The 22,350-nt window shown below is 40.1% G+C and overlaps 1 protein-coding gene across 1 annotated transcript in view; it reads right to left on the bottom strand.

Annotated features, from left to right (window-relative positions):
* Positions 1-3,335: 3,335 nt before the first annotated feature.
* The window catches only part of NDUFA9 (NADH:ubiquinone oxidoreductase subunit A9), a 37,021-nt gene continuing 18,006 nt past the window's right edge, over positions 3,336-22,350 (bottom strand). Inside the window, exons 7-11 of the mRNA XM_019661029.1 lie at positions 17,553-17,620; positions 16,229-16,305; positions 9,098-9,193; positions 6,717-6,783; positions 3,336-3,912 (exon numbers count right to left, since the gene is read on the bottom strand). Of these exons, the coding sequence (XP_019516574.1) occupies positions 3,742-3,912; positions 6,717-6,783; positions 9,098-9,193; positions 16,229-16,305; positions 17,553-17,620 (479 nt within the window). The 3' untranslated portion in view covers positions 3,336-3,741. The remainder of the gene's footprint in view (positions 3,913-6,716; positions 6,784-9,097; positions 9,194-16,228; positions 16,306-17,552; positions 17,621-22,350) is intronic.

Raw genomic sequence — 22,350 nt, 5'->3', positions numbered from 1 at the left:
ATGGCAGACAAATAAAAGCAAAAAATAAACAAGTGGGACCTATTATCAAACTAAAATCTTCTGCACAGTAAAGGAAACCATGAACAAAACAAAAAGGCAACCTACTGAACGGGAGATGTTATTTGTAAATTTTCCAGTAAAGGTTTAATGTCTAAAATATATAAAGAACTCATACTACTCAATTAACAAACAAACAAACAAAAATCTGATTAAAAAATGGGCAGAGGATCTGAATAGACATTTTCTAAAGAGGACATACAGATGGCCCACAGGCATATGAAAAGATGCTCAACATCACTAATCATCAAGGAAACACAAATCAAACCCACAATGAGATACCACCTCACACCTTTATCAAAGAGACAAGAAAAAACAAGTGTTGGAGAGACTGTGGAGAAAAAGGTGCACTGCTGAGGTAATGTAAATTGATGCAGCCACTACAGAAAACAGTATGGAGGTTTTTCAAAAAATTTAAAAAGAAGCTACCATATGATCCAGCAATTCCACTTGCTGGTTATCCATTCAAAAAAAATGAAAACACTAACCAGAAAAGATATATGTACCCCTTTGTTCATGGCATTATTTACAATAGCCTAGATATAGAAATAACCTAAGTGTCTATCAATGGATGAATGGATAAAAGAACAGTGGTATATATAACCAATGGAATACTACTCAGCCATAAAAAAGAATGAAATCTTTCCATTTGCATCATGGATGAAACTTGAAGGCACTATGCTAAATAAGTCAGACAGAGAAAGACAAATACCATATGATCTCACTTAGATGTGGAATCTAAACATCAAAACAAACAAAACAAAGCACAACCCAGACTCATACAGAAAACAGACTGGTGGTTGCCAGAGGGAAGAGGTAGGTGGAGGTATGAAATTAGCAAAGGGGATGAAGAGATCTAAACTTACAATTATAAAAGAACTTGTGGGGATGTAATGCACAGCATGGGGAATAGTCAATAATATTGTACTAACTTTGTATAGGGACAGACAGATGGTACCTAAACTTATTGCAGTGATCACTTTGCAATGCATACGAATGTTGAATCAGTATGTTTTACACATGAAACTGATGTAATGTCAATTATACTTCAATAACAAAGAGCTGTCCACGGGCCAGCCAAGTGGCTCAGTTGGTTAAGAGTTAGCTTAAGAGCCTGAGCTCTGAGCAACAGGGCTGCCGGTTCGATTCCCACATGGGCGAGTGACGCTGCACCAGAGTTGAGCTGCCGCTGAGCTGCAAACAGGTGGCAGGTTGGCTCAGCTGGTGAGAGCACATGCTCCTAACAAGACTGCTTGTTCGATGGTGGGCTACGCCTGCCCACAAATAAGATTGAACTCAGCACCTTGAGCTGAGCTGCCACCTGGATGGCTCAGTGGATAGAGCGTGCGCTCTTAACAAGGCTGCTGGGTTCAACTCCCACATGGGATGGTGGCTATGTCCACCCGCAACTAAGATTGTAACACAGCACCTTGAGATTAGAGGCCACGAGCTGCCGATGAGCAGCCAGATGGCAACTGACACCCTCCACAACTAAGATTGAAGAACAACAACTTGGCTGGTCACCCTCCCCAATTCCCCAATTTAAAAAAAAAAAACAAAAAACAAAAAAAACCCAGCTGTCCGCTAATCCAGGAGCTGGCATCATCATGAATAGCAATGGTGCTCACAATTGGTGTTTATATGACCAATAAAATCCCTCCTTCCCATATCAGACCTGTTTACATTGGCGTCCTCTGTGATATCCATATGGCTGCAGGCAGTAGATACCTTCATTATGGCTTCAGTGTGGCCGTGCTCACATATCAATATACTGGAGTGTGTGTTATTTCATTGTGTATTACTTCCCTTAATTTCTTGTTTCTATAAGACATTATATTTTGATTATGTTAGATAAGTTATACAGCAGCTATGAATTTCACATTCAGATAAGAGAGGCATTATTCAAAGGGACATGGGGTGTGTGACAAGAAAGAGAAACTGTCCTGGCTGAATTATGGTTTTAGAGGAAGTCAGTGTGCAGCATCATGACATGATGAGATGAGAAACCACCTTGCCAGAACATGCAGGCACTGTAAGACGCTGCACATTATGGAATTATTATTTCAAGTCAAATCCACTCCTCTGTGTGCCTACTGGCTGGCTTAGGACCAGCAGGAGTACCACCCGAAATAATGAGAGAGAACTGAAGAACAAAAGTGAAGCTTAAGTTGGGCTCCTTTCTGTAGAACACTGAATCTCACATTCGTATGCATGAGAATCAAGAAGCATGTTTAATAAAAATAAATTCCTGGGCCCTTTCTCTAGAGAAAGGGGCTCGGCCACCTGAATTAATAACAGAAATGGCTCTACTCTGACAGAGCACTTGTATACATGGATACTTTTCACACCAAGGTGCATACAAGTCTCCAGGGACCTATTTAAAATGCAGACACTGAGGGCCGGCCGAGTGGCTCAGTTGGTTAAGAGCTCGCTCAAGAGTTTGAGCTCTGAGCAACAGCGGTTCGAGTCCAGCCCGAGCTGAGCAGCCGCTGAGCTGCCAACAGGTAGCAGGATGGCTCAGCTAAAAAAAATAAAATAATAATAAAAAAATAAATAAATAAAATAAAATGCAGACACTGACTCCACAGGCCTGGGGCGGGGCCTGGTGTTCTGCACTCCCAACAAGCTCCCAGGTGATGCTGAAACTGCTGGTCCAGGGCCCACACTTTTAATAGCACACTTTCGTCCGTTTGGGGACCAAAGATCCCGGAGTACACAGAGAAGGGAAGGTAGAGAACTCATCTCCAATGTTCATGTTCTTTACTTTCTTAAGAACAAGACGGGCATTACTGAAACTGAGCAGAGTTCTCACTGACATTCCCATCCCGCAGATCAAGGGGAGGAACCGCGGCAGAATGATGATGCTCTAGGATGATGCTGTGTTGGCTTCACCTCAAATTATGGGTTTTTAATCATACTGTACTGAGGACTTTGATGACACTAAACCAACTGTTCACCTGGATCTTGGCAGCAGCGATATTAACAACTTACACAGAAGTCCTAATTCCTAAGCACCGGCCATTACTGCAGAGAGGCTGTAATGGGGCACGTCCTCTGCCATGGGAGAGGATCTTTCTACACCCACGTGTCTGAAATCTTCCAGGTGCTGTCCTAACAGCAGGATAGAGGCCTCAGGTAGTCCAGCTCCAAGCAGAGGACCATAGAATTACTGTATGTAGGCTGAGAAAACATGTCTACAGACCATGTCTAACTTGGATGTATTATTTCTTAAATGTATGTAGATGTCATTAAGATACATTTTAAAAAATAAATTCAGATTAGTTATGGAACATTGTATATTTTTTCAATTAACAAATAGTAAAAAAACAATATATCCTCTTATGGTCGTCACAATATTCTGACATTAAAAAGGGGTCCCTGTCTTCCCTAACATTAGCTAGAAGTGGCTTGACATAGGAAGTTCAAATCCTTCAGCATTTCAGAGGATCAATGATATATATGTCATTACTAAACATACATATTTAAAGAAAATTATGCTCAAATTCTAAATGGCTGAATTTCTCATGTTATAAATCGAGAAGGAAAACGCTGCTGCAGAATATAACCTCACATGTTTTAATAGAGAGATCTTATTTACTATTTATAGGATACTCTGATGAAAGTGGGCTGGGCTCTAGCCAGGTGACCCAAATGACACCCAAACCAGCAGCAGCTCAGGGGCCACTAAAAATTAACAGTCTTGGCTGGCTTCACGTCTTCCATTTCAGAGGACAGCCAGCGGTAAGTGCGATGACGCCGCAGCACCTCGATGGCCTTCAGCTCCAGGGGTGTGGCCTGAATGCCAAGGTCTTCCAAGCCAGGCAGGTGAGGCAAGGTCATGTCTGTGATGTGAACCTTTGAATAAACAAAGAATCACAGAAAGCACTGAAAACTTGGCAGAGAGCACCAAGCAAGCCCTTCCATGCTCAAGCTGGTCTGAGTCCCATGAGTGAGACTTCCCTGTTTTCAAAGCATATGGATGTGGCAGTGTTTAATTCCTGGAACTGGCTCAAAGACCACAGGAAAAGGGTTTTTGGGAAAAAAGGCAGGTCCACAAAATATCAGCTCAAAGGTGCCCAGCACTAGCCATGAGCACAGAACACTGGTTCTAGGTGAGTCATTTTACAGATGAAGGGAAATAAATCTAGAGTGGAGAAGCACAAGTCACCACATTTGTCAGGGGTGACTTTATAGGGGGGATTAAGAACAAAGCAGGGCTAAAGCAGAGCTAACCTGTTCCCCAATTCTCCCCGATTCTCCCCGTGCCTGTGCTTTGAGAACAGGCTTCCTGCCTTAGTTGAATTAAGAAGATCATTAGCATTTGTCCTTGCTCATTAAAAGATAATTCGTTAACCTCTGTGCTTCAGCTAATACTTAACCTTTGACTAAGGTTCAGTGTAGACCTAAAAGTCCAAACCCATCTTGTTTGTAGGGAAGGAAAATGATCCCATATCCAAAAGCACATGGGAAGAATCGATTGCACACAGAGCAGCATCAATCCTTTAACCTCTCACCCTCCAAAGTCGGCAATCTCTCACCAGAGTGCTGTCAAGCAGCCCCCAAACCAAATTGAAAACCCATTCCACCTCCTGTACCAACACTTTTTCAATTATAAGTGTAAGAGGCACATCAGTGTAAGATACACTGAAGTGCTGTGACGATCAGTTCTCCTGCCCCATCTTTCATAAATACAGAAGGGTCACCTTGAAAATGGTCTTAGCTTTCCAGCCTGTGAAATTTTTTTCATCTTCTCTAAGGACTATTTTTTTCATCTTCTCTATATTTTAACTTTTAGGTAACATTCAGAGGATTATTTGGCTGCTTCCTGTTGATAAAAGGTGACTAGGTCTTCAAAAGTAGAGATGGTCTAGTGTTTTTATTTTATTTTGTATCCTCCCTAGAAACACTTCTACATGCAGTGGGCAAATGCCCCATGAGGAAGGTGAGCAGCAGAGACAGCAAGATGGGAAGAGCCAGAGCTTCGGCGCTGCAAACGCTGTGGAGGGACAGAGGCAGTCGGAGGCTGGTCAAGAGAGTAAGAAGGAAGATTCTACCCCCTCGGAGTGAAGTCAGTAGAGTGGAGACAATGATTTCCTTTAGCTTTCTGTAAGTTGAAAATTTCAACACTATTATAAACATTTTCATAATAAAAAGCTGAATGAAAAGGTAGGAAGATGGAGACATTGTAAGATATGGCATACAGAGGGTACCAAAAAAATGTATACACATTTTAAGAAAGGAAAAAACTATTAAAATTGTGATACTCAACATACACTGATAATAAACGATGACTACAAGTCACGTTTGACTTCTGCAATTTCAAGAGGTACTTAAAATGGTTACCATCAGCATAATTTTAATACAGGTTTTTCCTTTTCTTAAAATGTGTATACATTTTTTTGACACTCTCTGTATTTTGAGGGTTACCAGAATTACACTTGCTGACGGCCCAGAGCTGTGATGTCCGATACAGTAGCTGCTAACCAAATGTGGTGATTTAAATATCAATTAATTAAAATTAAATAAAATTCGAATCTTATTTCTACAGTCACGCAAGTCCCATTTCAAATGTTCGGTAATCCCATGTTGCTAGTGGTTACATGTTGGACATCGTAGATTATAAAACACTTCCATCACTGCAGATAGTTCTATTGGAGAGTACTGATTTAGTTCAAGACTGGATAGGAAAGGGAGAAACCCGGGGGGGGGGGTCAGTCCCTACATTTTTGAGCAACAGAGATAGTAGTGATACCATTAATTGTGATAAGAGAGGCAGGTTTACAATTCTATTTAGGGACATGTTATATTTCAGATGGCTGTAACATATCTAAATTAATAAGAGAGACTGCAGCTGGGTTGGGAGGGGGGATGCAATTCGGGGCTGGAGGTAAATTTGCAGCCATGGGCTTTACAGACAGCAGCAGGAGCATGGGACCAGGTGAGGGTCATTTAGAGAATGAGTAAACATGGAGACGAGCTGAGGACACAGCCTTTAGGTCTCCCAATATTTAGAGATCAGGAAGAGAGTGAACTAGGAAGCAGACTGAAAGCAGGGCCTAATGGGAGGAGAAAAAGCAAGGGAATGGCCAGAAAGAAATGGACGTTCAGGGTTTGAAGCAGACAGCACCTCATAGATGGAGGGAGATGAGGTCAGAGAACTGACTATTGGAATTGACAGAATGGAGATCACAGGTGACTCTGAAAACAGCAGTTCTTGGGGAGAAATGGGAATAAAAGCGTGAATGGAGTGGGTTAAAGAAAGAATGACATAAGAAACTGTCAAGAGCTCTTCTGAGGAGTTGTGACACAAAGGGACACAGACAAACAGGGTGGGATCAGAGGACTTTGCCTTTTAATAAAAGTGGGGCTCTTAAGGCATGTTTGTATACGATAAGAAGCATCCGACAGGTAAAGAAAATTGATAACGCCAGAGAGAAGGTAATGGAGCCGCCACACCCTGAATGAGTACACAAGTGGAGGGGCTGACCTGAGAGATGAGAACAGATATGCATGGACGTAACCAAGGAAGCAAGCCAACAAAAAGGAATTCTAACTTCTCCGTCTCTATGCTCTGGCTTCTCTTCTTTCACTAGCTTAACCACCTCTGCAGCTCTCAGCCCAGCATCAACCCGGCCGGAAGTCACCATACTCGTACTCACCCGCTCCACTTTATCCCTCGTGGTCCAGGGCTCAAACGGACTTATTTCAAAGAGTCGTGCCACCAATCTGGACAAAGAAATAAACATGGCACATGTGGTAAGTGTCTCTAAGCCCGATACGCAAGCTGGCCTAGGAGAACCACAGGAAGCGAGGCTGCTGTAGAGGCGGGAATTCACTCAATATGTTTTTAAAGAAAATAACCAACATCCTGGGACCATAACCTGTGGTTACCTTCCTTTCCAGCTAACCCAACCTCACCGCTGTAACTGCTGGCACGCCTCGACAACGCATCTTGAAAACTAAAAACTAAAATAAAGTAAAGCTACCACCAGCAACAAAACAAAAAAGATCCAACATTCAGTGAAGTCTGAAACTCAATCTAATTTAAGCCTCCGACATTCAAATATCCTCCTGTTAAGGATGCAGGGCAAACCGAGTAGTGTGCGAGATATAAATTACAATCCTTAAAAGCAGGGGCCCCAAGGGAACCAAAAGTAAGGAGAAGCCTAAGATCTACGAGTTAAGTCAGGAAGCCAATACCAACACAAAAACCAGGACAAGAGGGGCTCCAGCCATGGCTAATGCCATCTCTTCGCTCTAATAAAAACTGAGGGTTTCCCTTATCTGTCATCGAGTTCCTGTCTTCAGTACCCTCAGTGCGGTGGGTGTGAAGCTAGCACACAAGGTACCCTAGGAGCTCCTTGCAGTCCCCAGAGAGGACTGGGGGCAAGGGCTGGGGGTATATGCTCTGAATGTCGTCCATCACTACAGCCAGGCCAGCTCTGCTTTCATCTGATTACCTAGTGGGCCTCTATGTGAAAAGTCATTGAACACAAGGTTCCACAGCTTTGTAAAAACTTACAGAACATTCCAACATGTGGCGGCATAAAAAAAAATGAAAAAGCTGAAGATTGGTCAGCATTTCTCCAGGAACATATAAAGCCTCACCTTCCAGACAAGCTGTTCCAATGGCAGAAAAAGCACGTTATTTGGGCTAACAGAGCTTAATAAACACCCCTTACAAACCTTCAACTCTCTGCTCTCGTTCTATGCTAACAGATTATCTCTCGCATCTATTTTAGTGTCCTCTGTGGGCCATGCCACGTGCATATGCCAACTCCATGAGAACTCTATTTTAGGTAGAACCGAGAAAGTAGGTCTCAGCAATATGGCTTACACCCCCTCCGTCCACTGCAATGAAAACAAACGACCTCACTACTAAGTGAGTAGTATCCAGTGGATACTTTTTAGTCCTTTATCTTATTTGACTTTTCTGCAGCTTTTTATTCCACAAATATTAAGAGTGCCTACTGTGTGCCCAGTATTGCTCTAGGTACTGGAGATACAGATGTGGACAAACAGCAATGCTCCCCTTCTTAAAGCAGTCATTCTCTCCTTAAAACATTCCCTTTCCTTTGGTGTCTAGGCTTCCAAACTGTCTTCATTTTTCACTAAAGCATTTGATTACCCGTTTTCAGCTTCCTTGATAAACTTCTTATTCTGCTGGTCCTTCAAATGGAGGGATTCCTCACACTCTGACCTCTTTCACTCACACTATACTCTTCCCTACCTACTCTGGAGTCACCATGAGTATAAATGAAGAGGCAGGCAGCCTGAAAATACAACAGAACATCTCAATAAACATCATCACCACACTGCATTCTAATGGTCTATTTTTATGATACCTGTTAGATGGTTTACTGTAACATCTTGAGTCCCTAAATGCATTGCCTATGACACAGAAGGCATTCAAGAAATATTTATTGAGCGAATAAATGAACAAATGAATAAAGCATGAACTGCCATGCTGGTTTACAAATTAATCTCTGGCAAACTGGATGTGAAAGTATCCGTCGTGAGACCACTAGCGTGTGACGTAATTCTGAGACTGTAAACCTACAAAGGGGAGACGTGGATCAAGAAGCAGGAAAAGAAGATACGGCGACCACAGGCCCCGTCTGAATCAACCTGGCTCCTTCCCCAGCTGTGTGACCGGATGAGTTACATAAAGAAGGGTCCCTTGGCCACTTCTAGGTGAGGGGTATGAAACAGAGGGAAACCTGACTGCTCCTTTAACTAACTGCCAAGCAAAACACCTCACCAAATTCACACTCATTGGTTTTGAACTGCAGAATCTGAAGAACTGCAGATTTAACCTTTCAACACCCTGTTTTTCGCATCCACGATCTTCTACATTTCCTTTCCTTAGATGTCCTCTGCTTCTTTCCTAGACTAACGTCAATGATCAGGAGCACATCCTAGTTAGAGATTCGGAGAATTCCCCGTCTGGGACATACTCCCTATAATCTAAATGAGAGCGCTACCAACAAATGTATCGTTTGCTCTATTTTAGAAGGCACAAAAAGAAGTATTCACGTACCTGTAGGCAAAATGCGGCAGAGGGTATGGGAGGAAGGGCCTGTGAGCCATGCCAAAGACGTACTGCACCAGGTCGAAGAGGAGGTACCGGTTGGGCCTGCGGGAAGAAGAGGCACCGCACGCACATGACGCGCTCCTGCGAGCTTTCTCCTTTACCTTAACACACTGAGGACGGGGCATTCAAGTTGTTTAAATGCATGTTCCCGGGGTTTAAACCATTGAAATCAACTTTTATACTGTGTTTCTTTAAAAATTTATAACAAATTTGCTAACTATTTTTGTGAACTGAAATTTTCAGGAAATGCTCACCAAAGACCCTCCTAGTGCTTGAGGGTGTGATACCTCTGGAAACATTCCCCCTTGTGGAGTGGCACTAAGCAGAACTTGCAGATGTACTGAGTTTCACCTCTTTTTTTGTGGGCAGCACAAACATGGCACCTCCTAGCAGGTTATTTTCTTTTACCCCATTCACTTCCAACAATTTTCTCTAGCACACGTTTGCACATATCACCTGAAAGTCTCCCAAGGGGGTCCTCATGAGGCACACGAGGGGTTTGGGTTGATGTTCCTGGGTGTGCTGCGTCTGTGTCTGTGTCTGAGTCTGTCTCCACCTTATCTGTAGCCCCGTCTTTTGTCACTTGTAGCAGAAATTCTCCGTACCTCATTTTTGACGTAGGGTTTAGTTTTTGATAGATTCGAAAAGAATTGAAAAGTGCACAATTTATAAGCCAAAATGCAACTTTCTTTGGCCACTTCACTGTTTTTCTCAAGAGAGAATAATAAGACAAGTACCGATCTGCCGTATCAACACCCTTCATGAACATATTATACCGAAAAATACAAATAGGTTTTTTCTTTACTTCATTTCTCCATGGAACATCAACCATTGTTGAATCGTGAATTGTGGAAATCATGTTGACAACACGAGTATCCCTCCAGGATTGAAGAAGAATTTCACCATTTCTTCTGAATGCAGTTTCGCCATGTTTCAGAGACTGTGATTCAGTTTTCATTTCTGAAGGAAGACCCCTGTTCACTCTGATTGTTCCACATACTCTAACTTGTCTTGAAAGGAGAGTTTCAGCAATTATCACGATTGTAATATTTGTCTTGGTAGACATGGTAATTTTGATCAAGATAAAGTTCCAAAAGTGTGAAAATAGTTTCCTGTAATTTTTTTCCTACACCAGCATAAATTTCTAAATTCAAGACATAGCCTGAGGTGCTTTCAGTGACCATACGAACAAGTAAGCCATACTTTATAAGTTTCCCCGGGTTATATGTTTGTATACAAAGCCTACCCCTCCAAGGAATCATTGCTTCATCTAAGGAAAGTTGTTGATTTGGCTTATAAATAGTCTGAAATCTTTCAAGGAAAAAATCCAATAAGGGGTGAATTTTGAAAAGGCTGTTAGTTGATTGTTGCAGAAGTTCATTGTTGTTGAAATGTAAACACCACCAAATTTGCTCAAATCTATTACAGCTCATAAGTTTCCTGAAAATAGGAGTATCTAAAAACGGATCTGTAGACTAATAATCATTTAGTTTATCTTTCCTGACTTGCCCCATTAGAATAATTATTGAAAAAAATGTTTTCATTTCTGCTACAGTGACATCTGACCATTTCAACCCCTTAGAACCAGTGACATACTTTTCCTGATTTTGTGAGCAATATAGATTCGTTTCCTCACACAACATATCAAAGAATCTGTCTCCAAGAAAGAGTCCTGTTACTTGTGATACTTTCGTCGGGTGAGAGGGAATTTGTTTCACCCCTGGGTTTCTGGTAAATGGCCCTAAATCTGGTGTTTTATCTGTTTTTACCCACGTGGAAACTGCCGAATCTAGTGTGTCACTGTCATTGTTACCTTCATTTGCACTTTGTTCACTGTCACTGTAACTCGGTAAAGGATGCACAATTTTGTTTTGCCTATTTCCAATAATAGAAGAGTCACTGTCATTTTCACTGTCGCTATCAGCGTTGTAAGGAACATCAGATAATGTGTCCGCCAACAATTCCGCTGAAATTTCATCTTCTATAAGATATTTTTTCCTGTAAGATTTACGTCTTTCCATCATGGGTATAAAGGGATTGAAATCTGAATGTTGACTAAATGCAGAGCAGAACAACAGAGGAAAATACAGAGCTGTTTGTTCTCTATATCACAGATCATTAACTCGGAATGAGGTCACGGTTCTATAAACATTCGTCAGCAGGGCCATTCAGAGAAAGGCTCCATGTATTGTGTAGTTCAAGTGTATATAGGGCGCAGAAACCAAGTGTGTGTTAAAAACGCAGATTTGCGTTATCCGTCTTGCACAGCTGTAATATATAGACGCAAATCTGCATCACCGGTCCACAATGTGTTAACAAAATAGCACTGATGAAAAAGGAACACATACGCACTGTAGTAAATACTGACTAGCACAAATAAAAACCATCCTAATCTCACAAAAAATGAAATTACTATATTTAATACATATCTTTCTCACCCCCTTACATACACATTTTTATTTTTATAAATGTAAGATTACACAGTTCATCCTATTCTGTAATGTCTTTTTCATGTAACACTAACTCGCAATCGTCTCTCAAAGTCATTGGATACTTTAGTGCATGTTTAATGGCTGCATAGACTGCACTGCATGTGACCTCGCTATTTTACCAATTTCAAGTTTTTGGATATTTAAGCTACATAAATATTTTTCTTTTAAAAAACACTGCATTAATAAACAGTCTTGTAGCAAATATTTGTACTTATCCATAATTATATATTTATAATGCATTCTAGAAGTGGAACTGGCTCAAAGTATATTTTGCAATTTTAAGGCTTTTATTGAATACTTCCATGCTGCCTTCCAAAAAGGTTATATCAATTTACATAAAAACTAGTAGCCCCCTCACCAAAAATGAGTTTAGTCACAAAAAAATAAACAAAATTTGCCAATCTGCCAGGTAATAAGGTACCTCAATGTTTTACTTAGCATTACTTCAGTACTAAAGATTAATCTTTTTCTTCATACATTTCTGGCCATTTGCACTTCTTTCTTTCCTCTCATTCCTCCTGGAGTCCCTGTCCGTGAGAATGATTTGTAAGCGTTCTTTACATTTTAATGATATAGTTGGAAATATCTTTTATTGTTTGTATTCTACCTTTTCATGTTTAGTTGTTTTGTGACATACAAAAGTTTAAACATTTCACTTAATCAAAGCCACTAATTTTTTTTTACTTTATGGTTTGGTTTTATATTTAGAAAATCCCTCTATAGTCACTAGTGACAAAACTTTCCACATATTTTTACTAATGGTTTTAAATTGTTTTTTTAATCCATAAATTCCTGCTACAACATATTTTTGTATTATTCTAAGGTAAGGATGTAACACTGTTTATTGAATAATCTGTCCTTTCCCCCTATTTTGAAATGCCACCCTTATCGTATACTATATTCTTATATATATTTGAGACTGTTTCTGAACTTTCTATTCCATTTCATTGATCTGAACATTTCTGTATCTGAATAGCCTAGCTTTAATAATTATTATTGCGTATAATACATTTTAATATCTCTTTACCCACTTTATTAATCCCTTTTACCTCAGAAAGCCTGTGATAGCTGAGAGCTAAATGAAAATAATTTAGTGAGAACCTCATCATTCTAACATTTTTGCAAAAAGAAAGAAAGAGAGAGAGAGAGAGAGAGAGAGAGAGAGAGAGAGAAAGAGAGAAAGAAAGAAAGAAAGAAAGAAAGAAAGAAAGAAAGAAAGAAAGAAAGAAAGAAAGAAAGAAAAGAAAAGAAAATATCAGCTAGGGGAAATATCTGACAAAGCCCTCAAATAGCTTCCTTCACGTTTCAGAAGGATGTGTCAAGTTACTGCAGGGCATGTGACATATGCTCTGCCAAAGGACAATCTGCAGTCTTTATGGTGACAAGCCATACTGGTACCACGGGTAACATATGTAATTATATGCAATTCACTTGCTTTTCAGCTGTTCTAAAGAACTTTGTTTCATTAAGTGTGACTTAAAGACTGGTTTTAGGGCCCCCGCTCACAGAGAAAGGCACACCAAAGCTGTGTCCTTCCCAGCTTAGAGTTCACAGTCATTCCTTTGCAAGTGTCCTCAGCAAAACCTGGTCCCCCAGCTTTCTCTCCACTATCCCAGCGCAAACCCCCTTCTCTGGTTAATTCAAGTATCTACCTTCTCTGTGCTGAACCCCTAGAAAGACAGAGTTGTAGAGAAAGCACAATTGGGCTAGCTGGCTTCACCTTTTATTTTGGATCACGACCTTCAAATGGAGAATTCAGTCCTGCCCTTGCAATCCTGTTCTCTCCAAGGCGTGCTCTTTTCTTGTTCTCCTCAAAGAGTATTTCTTTTTCTCTGGCCTCGTATTTTCCATATACCTCTCTGATCTACTCCATCCTGCCTTTTAGCTGATGATCTCCTCACTTGCCTTTTTATCATTTTCTTAATCGTGTCTTTTGAAGTACAAAAGTCTTTAATTTTGATGTAGCCTAATTTATCCATTTTTTTATTTCTTTTATGGAATATGTTTTTGTCATAGCCAAAAAATCTTTGCCTAACCTAAGGTCTAGGAAGTTTTTTATTTTTCTTTCAAAAGTTTCAGAGTTCTAACAATTACATTTAGGTCTCTGATTTGAGTTGATTTTTTTTCCATGTATTGTGTAAAGTAAGAGTCAACGTTCATCTATTTGCACATGGATATCCCAGTACCATTTGTTGAAAAGACTCTTTTCCCCTTTGAAGTGTTACGGCACCTTTGTCAAAAACTAACTGTCCATAAACATAGAGGTTTATTTCTGGACTATCAAGTCTGTTTCACTGATCTATATGTCTATTCTATGACAGTGCCACAGTTGATCACTGTAGCTTTAGAGTAAGTTTTGAAGTTCGGAAGCTGAAGTGCTATAACCTTATTCTCTTTGTCAAAATGGTTTCAGCTACTGTGGGTCTTTTGCATATCCATATAAATTTAGAACCAATTTGTCAATTTCTGCAAAAAACCCTATTTTGATAGGATTAAGTTGAATATATATTACAGATCAATTTGTAGAAACATGACATTTTAACAATATTGACTTTTCCAGTCCATGAACATGATATGTCTTTCCATTTATTTCGGTCTTCCTTAATTTCCTTCAGCAGTGTTCTATAATTTTCAGTGTACAGGTCCTGTACTCCTCTTGTTAAATTTATACCGAAGTAATTTATTCTTTTTGATGCTGTGAATAAAATTATTTTCTTAAATTTATTTTCAGATTGTTCATTTCCTAACCTATGGAAATTTATTTATATATGTTTATCTTGTGCCTTGTGATCTTGCTGAACTTGTTTATTACTAGTTCTCATATTGTGTATGTATAAGTGTGTGTGTGTGTGTGTGTGTGTGTGTGTGTGTGTGTATCAATAGGTATTTAGTGAATGAATGATAAGCAGAATGGACCAATATCATATAATTAATAACTATGAAAAAACTGAAGTAAAATGAAGATCTTATGTCTCTGCCTTAGCCTCAAAGTATTGGGGAAACAAGCAAAGTTTTCCCCTGGAGCTGAAGAGACAAAAAGGGAAGTGTAGATGCGTTTTTACAATTTCACTGGGAAAAATGCCTACACTGCCATGTCTGGCATTACTTGTCCCATCACTGTGCCAAACAAGTATGACTTAGAGGAGCCTAGCAAGGAGGCTGGAGTGGCTGGGCTAAACGAGAGAAGAAAATGGCTAACTCATCCCAGAGTCATCCCCACTGAGTATTAAGCAAGCAAGATTCGTAAAGCCATTTCCGTTCAATTATTCCTTGGAATCCTGGTCTAATGACCTCTTAAGTAAAGCCTGATGTCTTCTGAATCCAGTGTTTTATGGAACCTGTGCTAAACACATTTTTTGGTGCATAAAACAGACTGCATGCTAATGTACCGAATTAAGAACTCAAACAGAGACATACATCGTATAGCAGCTAGTTGACATGAAAACACAATACAGTTTTTTTGCACCAAAAAAAATTTTTTTACACTAAACTAAATTTGTAATAGTGAAACATAACAATGTATGTATTCATAATCCTGTAAATAAATACCTATCCATCTGGCTTAGAGTTAAAAATGTCTTTTCTCTAGAAAGAAAATTATTTCCCAGGAGTTAGGCTTCCCCTTCATTGTTGAATCCAATCCCCACATCAGGTATCACCAGTTTCCTTCACAGAATGACAGAGTTCCGAGCCAATTATTAAGCAGATTTGGTACTTTCGAATTTGGTAGGCTGAGACTTAGTTCTTTAGTCTTAGTGACTTCAGTCAAAAGGTCCTAAACCTAGCTGTGACATAATATAACAATTTCAGGTAAGGCACACAGCTCGACTGTGTCCCATTTTTCTGGAGAGCAAATTTCAATGAAGAGAGCATGTAACAAAAGATCAGTCTTCACACCATTAGCAACTGTACCCAAAACCAGTCATCTCCAGCCTTTTGGGGCATTAAGATACTCTATCAAAATTACTTTGATTTTGCAACTGTACTTACTCCCTAAAACTGTTTTGTGTTTTAGAATTTATAAAAATATTCTTTTATACATTAAAAACCACTGGAGTAGTACAAAATCATCTTTGGGGTCAGTGGACTAAGTATATGTAATAGTTTAGGGCGGAGGCTCTCAGACTTTGGCGACAGAAAAACCACGTATTAGAGCAGATGCCCAAGTCCCCTCAAATTCTGATTGAAGGTAAGCAGCATTCAGGAGACTCTGATACTGGTGGTGGCCTTTGGGCAGCTCTTGGGGACACACTGGCCTAAGGGCTAAGGGAGTAAGGTTTCTGGAACGAATCCAGCGGAAGAAAGACACTATAAAAATGCAATGAATAAATCTGTTAGTGACACGTTTAAAAATTATTGTTGTAAAGCATCTTGACTCCTTCATTTTAACAAGTAGCACAATTTTTTTTTTTTTTTAGCTGAGCCATCCTGCCACCTGTTGGCAGCTCAGTGGCAGCTCAGCTCAGGCTGGGAATCGAATCGGTGACCCTGTTGCTCAGAGCTCACACTCTCAAGTGAGCTCTTAACCAACTGAGCCACTCGGCCGGCCCAACAGGTAGCACAATTTTAAAGTCTAGCCACCTACCCAACAAAGGCAAAAGTTTTTCCTCTGGCATCTGGCTCCTTAATTGCATTAACAATTCCTTTGGATACATCTACAACCTGTAAGAAATTATAACACATGTTTAAGTAATTGTTGAGAGAGACAGAAACAGAAAGAGTCAGAGAAAGAGAGAAAGGGAGGGAGGGAAGGAGGGACAAAAGAAGGGAAACAGGAAGGGAGCAAAGGAGGAAAGGATGGAGGGAGGGTGAGAAGCAAGGAAAGCAGGCCACCACACACACACACACACACCCCATGATAAAATTGAGAGAACGGCATTGTCTGTTTTCAGAAAGCTTCTTAAAGAACCCACTTCTCAAGGGCTCTCCACATTGGAAGGTTCACCTAAATACTTCCTACAGTCAGAACGAATATCTGCTCAGGTGGCTGCCAAGACCTTTCTGATTTGCCTTTGCCCACTATGGTCCGATCGCATCCCTCACCACCCCAAACTCTGTTACTAAGCCATCACGACTATTAGGCTGAACCACATGGAATTACCAATATTCTACCACTTTGACTTTCAAAAATAATAATTTTATATGGTTGCGGACCCGATGGTTTTCAATGGGGGGTAATTTTGGCCCCCAGGGGACATTTGGCAAATGCTGGGAGACATTTTTAGTTGTCACAACTGGGGAGGATGCTACTGCCATCTAGTGGTAATGGCCAAGAATACTGCTAACCATTCTCCAACAACCCCTACAACCAAGAATTACCTGGCCGAAAACATCATAGTGCCACAGCTGAGAAACCCTAGTTCAACATAATATGGAATCCAACATGTTCTCTCACCTCTGCGTCCCTGTATACACTGTTCCCTCCACACAGAATACTCTTCCCCAACCCCGTTTATCTCACTTACTATCAGTCATTTTTAAGTGTCACCTTAGATGTCGTTTTCTCTGGGAGGCCTTCCCTGACCCTCAAGTCTGGATTAGGTGTCCCTCTGATAGAATTACCTAAACGCCTCTCCCCTTCACAGCACTTACCACCTTGCATGATAATTGTTTTGCTGACCTGCCTCTGACTAAGACCAACTGGGGGACTGCAGTTTATGTCTGTCTAGTTAATATATCTATATCCCCAGTGACATGGAGTGTGCCTAGCACATTAAGGATTCCATACACTTTTCTTAAAATGAATGAATAAGTAAAGACACAGAGAACACGTGCACTTCTTAGTAAACTCAGAGGCAACCGGCTGAAGCAAACTGAAGAAAATGACGAAATTATAGGAATAGGATAAAACGAGAAAATTCATCACCTCAACCGAATTCAGCTAAGGCCCCTTCATCCAGGGTACTTACATACACTGGCTGTTTCACTGTCTTCTTGCCCAAGGAAATAAGAGGCACACCACCGAACCAGCGAATATCTGGCAGGAGAGAGAACCGTTCTTAGAAGGCCTGAGCTGCCGTAAGGCCCACCACCCTCCAGGTCCTCCGGGTTAGCAGAAGCATTTTGCATAACAGAAATAATGAACTACATGTAACGGATGCTGAGGAAACGAATGAGAAGCCCCTTGTTTTCAGACAACAAGCATGGAAAGTAAACAGGCCAACTATTTAAGGACACAGAGAGAAATGAAAAGAGGTCAAATGGCTTGGCTACTTATCTTCTCCTCTATAATGCTAAATGTAAGGCCACTCGCAAGGCTGGACTCTAATTGTACCCCATTTTATTCTATTTTATTTTTCAATTACAGTTCACATTCAATATTATTTCACATAAATTTCAAGTGTACAGCATAGTGGTTAGATATTTACACAATTTACAAAGTGATCCCCCCAGTTAGTCTAGTACCCACTTGGCACTATACATAGTTATTACAATGTTACAGACCATATTCCCTATGCTGTACTTTACATCCCTGTGACTATTTTGTAACTACAATTTGTACTTCTTAATCCCTTCACCTTTTTCTCCCAGCCTCCTAACACCCCTCAGAACAAACAACCATCAGTTTGTTCTCTGTATATGAGTCTGTTCCTGTTTTGTTTATTTTGTTCTTTAGATTCCACATGTAAGTGAGATTATATGATATTTGTCTCTCTCTCTCTGACTTATTTCACTTAGCATAATACCTTCTAGGTCCATCCATTTTGTCGCAAAGGGTAAGATCTCATGAGTAACACTCCCTCGTATATACATACCACTTCTTCTTTATCCAATCATCTATTGATAGGCACTTAGGTTGCTTCCATATCTTGGCTATTGTAAACAGTGCAGCAGTGAACATAGAGGTAATTGCACCCCATTTTAATAAGGAACATAGGAATCAACAGATCAGCAATACAACATAGGTAACCCGGAAAAAGATGCTGGTAAAAATGGGAATTTGGTATATGATAAATGCAGTATGACAAATATGTGAAAAATGGAGATATTATTTAATATATGGTACTGAGACAATCGTTCTACTACTTGGAAAAGAAAAAAGAAAAATGACACATTTCACCACAAACCAAAACAAGTCAAATCGCAAGTAGATTAAATGTAAAGGTAAAAAAACTTTTCAAAAAATTTTCAGGACCAGCCGAGTGGCGCGTTGGTTAAGAGCTGGCTTGGGATGCCAACTCTGAGCACCAGGGCCCCAGTTCAGATCCCACATGGGGGCCAGTGACACTGCCCTCTACAGCTAAGATGGTGAACAACAGCTCGACCTAGAGCTTGGCTGCCGTGGGTCGCTGGCGACGGCGTAGGCTGCAGCCCCTGCTGCAGTAGGCTGCTGTAAGCTACCGTGTGTGGCTGGCAGCCAGCGTGAGGGGCCGGCAGCCAGTGTGAGCTGCCAAGAGCCACCGTGAGCAGCCGTCCAGAGGCCGGCGACCAATCTGCCTCACCCAGGAAGAGCACAATGATAATACCAACATGGGCCAGTGAAGCAACGTCCTCCACAACTAGACTGAAGAACAAAAAGACAGCAACTTGTCTGTTCCCCTTCCCCCGATTCCCCATCGCTGTTCCCCTCCCCCAATTCCCCAATAAAATATTTAAAAATTTTTTTAATTTCAAAAGTAGAAATTAGTCATAAGAACATCAAAAAGAATAAAATACTTAGCAATAAACTTTATCAATTTGGCTAAATACTTGCACACTGAAAACTATAAAACATTGCCAAAAGAAATTGTAAAAGACACAAATAAATGGAAAGATATCCTGTGTTCGTAAACTGGAAGATGATATTGTTAAAATGTCAATATCACTCAATGCAATCTACAGATTTAATGCAATCCCTATCTAAACTCCATCCTAAAATTCATAAGGAATCTTAAAGAACCCTGAATAGCCAAAACAATCTTGAAAAAAAAAACCAAAAAAACCAAAGTTGGAGGTCTTGCATTTCCTGATTTCAATACTTATTATAAAGCTACAGTAATCACAACAGTGTACAGTGATTTAAAAAATGGCATAAAGACAGACATACAGGCTAATGGAATAGAACAGAGAGAAATAATCCTTGCATAGATGGCCAAATAATTTTTGACAAGGTGTCAAGACTGATCAATGGGGAAATGACAGTCTTTTTAACAAATGGTGCTGGGAAAACTGGATATCGACATATAAAAGAATGAAGTTGGAACCTTACCTTACATTATATACAAAAATTAACTCAAAATGGATCAAAGACCTAAACATAAGAGCTAAGACTATAAAATCCTTAGAAGGAAACAGGAGAAAAGCTTCATGACATTGGACTTTGCAATGATTTCTTGGATATGAAAACAAAAGCACAGGTAACAAAAGTAAAGCTAGATAAATTGAACTACATCAAAATTAAAAGCGTTTGTGCATCAAAGGACACAATTAATGAAGTGAAAAGACAACTTATGTAATGAAAGAAAATATTTGCCAATCCTATATCTAATATGGGGTTATTATCCAGAATATATACAGAGCTCCTACAATTCAACAATAAAAAACCCAATTAAAAAATGAGTAAAGGACATGAATAGGCATTTCTGCAAATAAGATATACAGATGGCCAACAAGCAAATGAAAAGATGCTCGATATCACTAATCATCAGGGAAATGCAAATCAAAACCATGAGATATTACCTCACACTACTATAAAAAAAATTAAGAAAATAACAAGTGCTGACGAGGATATTAAAAAAAAATTGGAAACCTGTGCACTTGGTAGAAATCTAAACTGATAAAGACACTATAGAAAACCATATGGTAGTTCCTCAAAAAAATTAAAAGTAGAACTAGCACATGATCCAGCAATTCCACTCTGTATATAATATCCCAAAGAATTGAAAGCAGGATCTCAAAGAGAGATTTGCACACCCACATTCATAAAAGCATTATTCACAACAGCCAAAAGGTGGAAGCAACCCAAGTGTCCACTGCCAGATGAATGGACTAAACAAAATGTGGTGATCCATACAGAGGATTACTATTCAGCCTTAAAAAGGAAGGAAACCCTGTCACATGCTACAACATGGATGAACCTTGAGGATATTATGCTCAGTGAAATAAGATAGTCACAAAAAAACAAATACTGTGTGATTCAACTTCTATGAGGTACCTAGAGTAGTCAAATTCAGAGACGAAAAGTAAAACGGTGATTGGTAGGGGCTGGAGGGAGGAGCGAGTGGGAAGTTGTTTAATGTGTATAGTTTCAGTTTTGCAAGATGAAGAGTTCTGGAGATTGGTTGCATTACAACGTATGTATGAATATACATAACACACTGAACTGTAAACTTAGAAATGATTTAGATGATGTCTTAGTCTGTCTTAACAAAATACCACAGACTGGAAGGCTTAAACAAGAGAAATTAATTTTCTCACAGGTCTGGAGGCTTGAAAGTCCAAGATCAAGGTGTCGGCTGTTTTGGTTCCTGGTGAGAGCTCTCTTCCTAGCTTGCAGGCAGCCAATTACGTTCCCACAAGGCCTTTCCTCAGTGCATCCACACAGGGGAAATGAGAGAGATCTATCTTCCTCTACTTATAAGGCCACCAATCCTACTGGGTTAGGGCCCCACCCTTGTGAGCTCATTTAACTTTAATTACCTCCTAAAAGCCCTACCTCCAAATTCAATCACATTAGGGGTTACAGCTTCAAGAAATGAATTTGTGGGGGACCCAATTCAGTCCATTAACAGATGATAAATTTTATATTCTGTATTATATTTTTACCACAATTTTAAAAAATGGAATACAGAATGTGAAAGGACACAAGCAATAGGGGTGAAAACGCATGATAAAAACATCTAACTTGGGGCAGCCGGTTAGCTCAGGTAGTGCAGGCTCCTAACACCAAGGTTGCTGGTTTGATTCCCACATGGGCCAGTGAGCTGCGCCCTCCACAACTAGATTGAAGACAACTACTTGACTTGGATCTGATGGGTCCTGGAAAAACACCCTCCACAACTAGATTGAAACAACTACTTGACTTTAAGCTGATGGAAAAACACACTGTTCCCCAATAAAAAAAATTTAAAAACAAAACAAAAAAGAACATCTAACTTGGATAAATGAATCCTAATATAAACTCTGGACTTTAGTTAAAAAGTCAACGTTGGCTCATCAATTTTAACAAATGAACACTAATGCAAGACGTTAATAACAGAGGAGACTGTTGTGGGGGGAAGATGAGGAGTTAAAGAATATCAATTTTTCTATAAACCTAAAAATGCTCTAAAAAATACCACTCTTGAGGTAGACATTATTACCTCCATTTTAACAAATGAGGAAGCTGCCTATCAGAGATTTGTCAAAGTCACAGAGCTAGCTAGTCCCAGGGCCAAAACTTGAACTCAGGTCTCTGACTTCCAAACACATGCTCTTTCCATGAATCTAAGTTGCTTCTTTTGATATACGGTAATGGAGATCCTGAGAAGAACCATGTTGACTAGGCAAATATAATAACCTTGGGGAGAAAAAGGCAACTGGGAGGGGGGTGGGGGGGGGAGGAAGTACAACCTCTTTCTTAGTCAGAGAACATTATTAGCTTGTGCTTAACTTCGACCTGGTTAACCAGTCTCCTCTCTTCTACTATTAAAAAAGAATACGTGGGGGCCGGCCGAGTGGCGTGATGGTTAAGAACTGGCTTGGGATGCCAGAGGGCCCCGGTTTGGATCCCACATATGAGGGCCAGTG

The sequence above is a fragment of the Hipposideros armiger genome, unplaced genomic scaffold (assembly GCF_001890085.2).
Source record: "Hipposideros armiger isolate ML-2016 unplaced genomic scaffold, ASM189008v1 scaffold_332, whole genome shotgun sequence".
In the NCBI taxonomy this organism is placed as follows: Eukaryota; Metazoa; Chordata; class Mammalia; order Chiroptera; family Hipposideridae; genus Hipposideros; species Hipposideros armiger.
The sequence above is the reverse complement of the archived record's forward strand: the minus strand, read 5'-3'. Positions and strand labels throughout refer to the sequence as shown.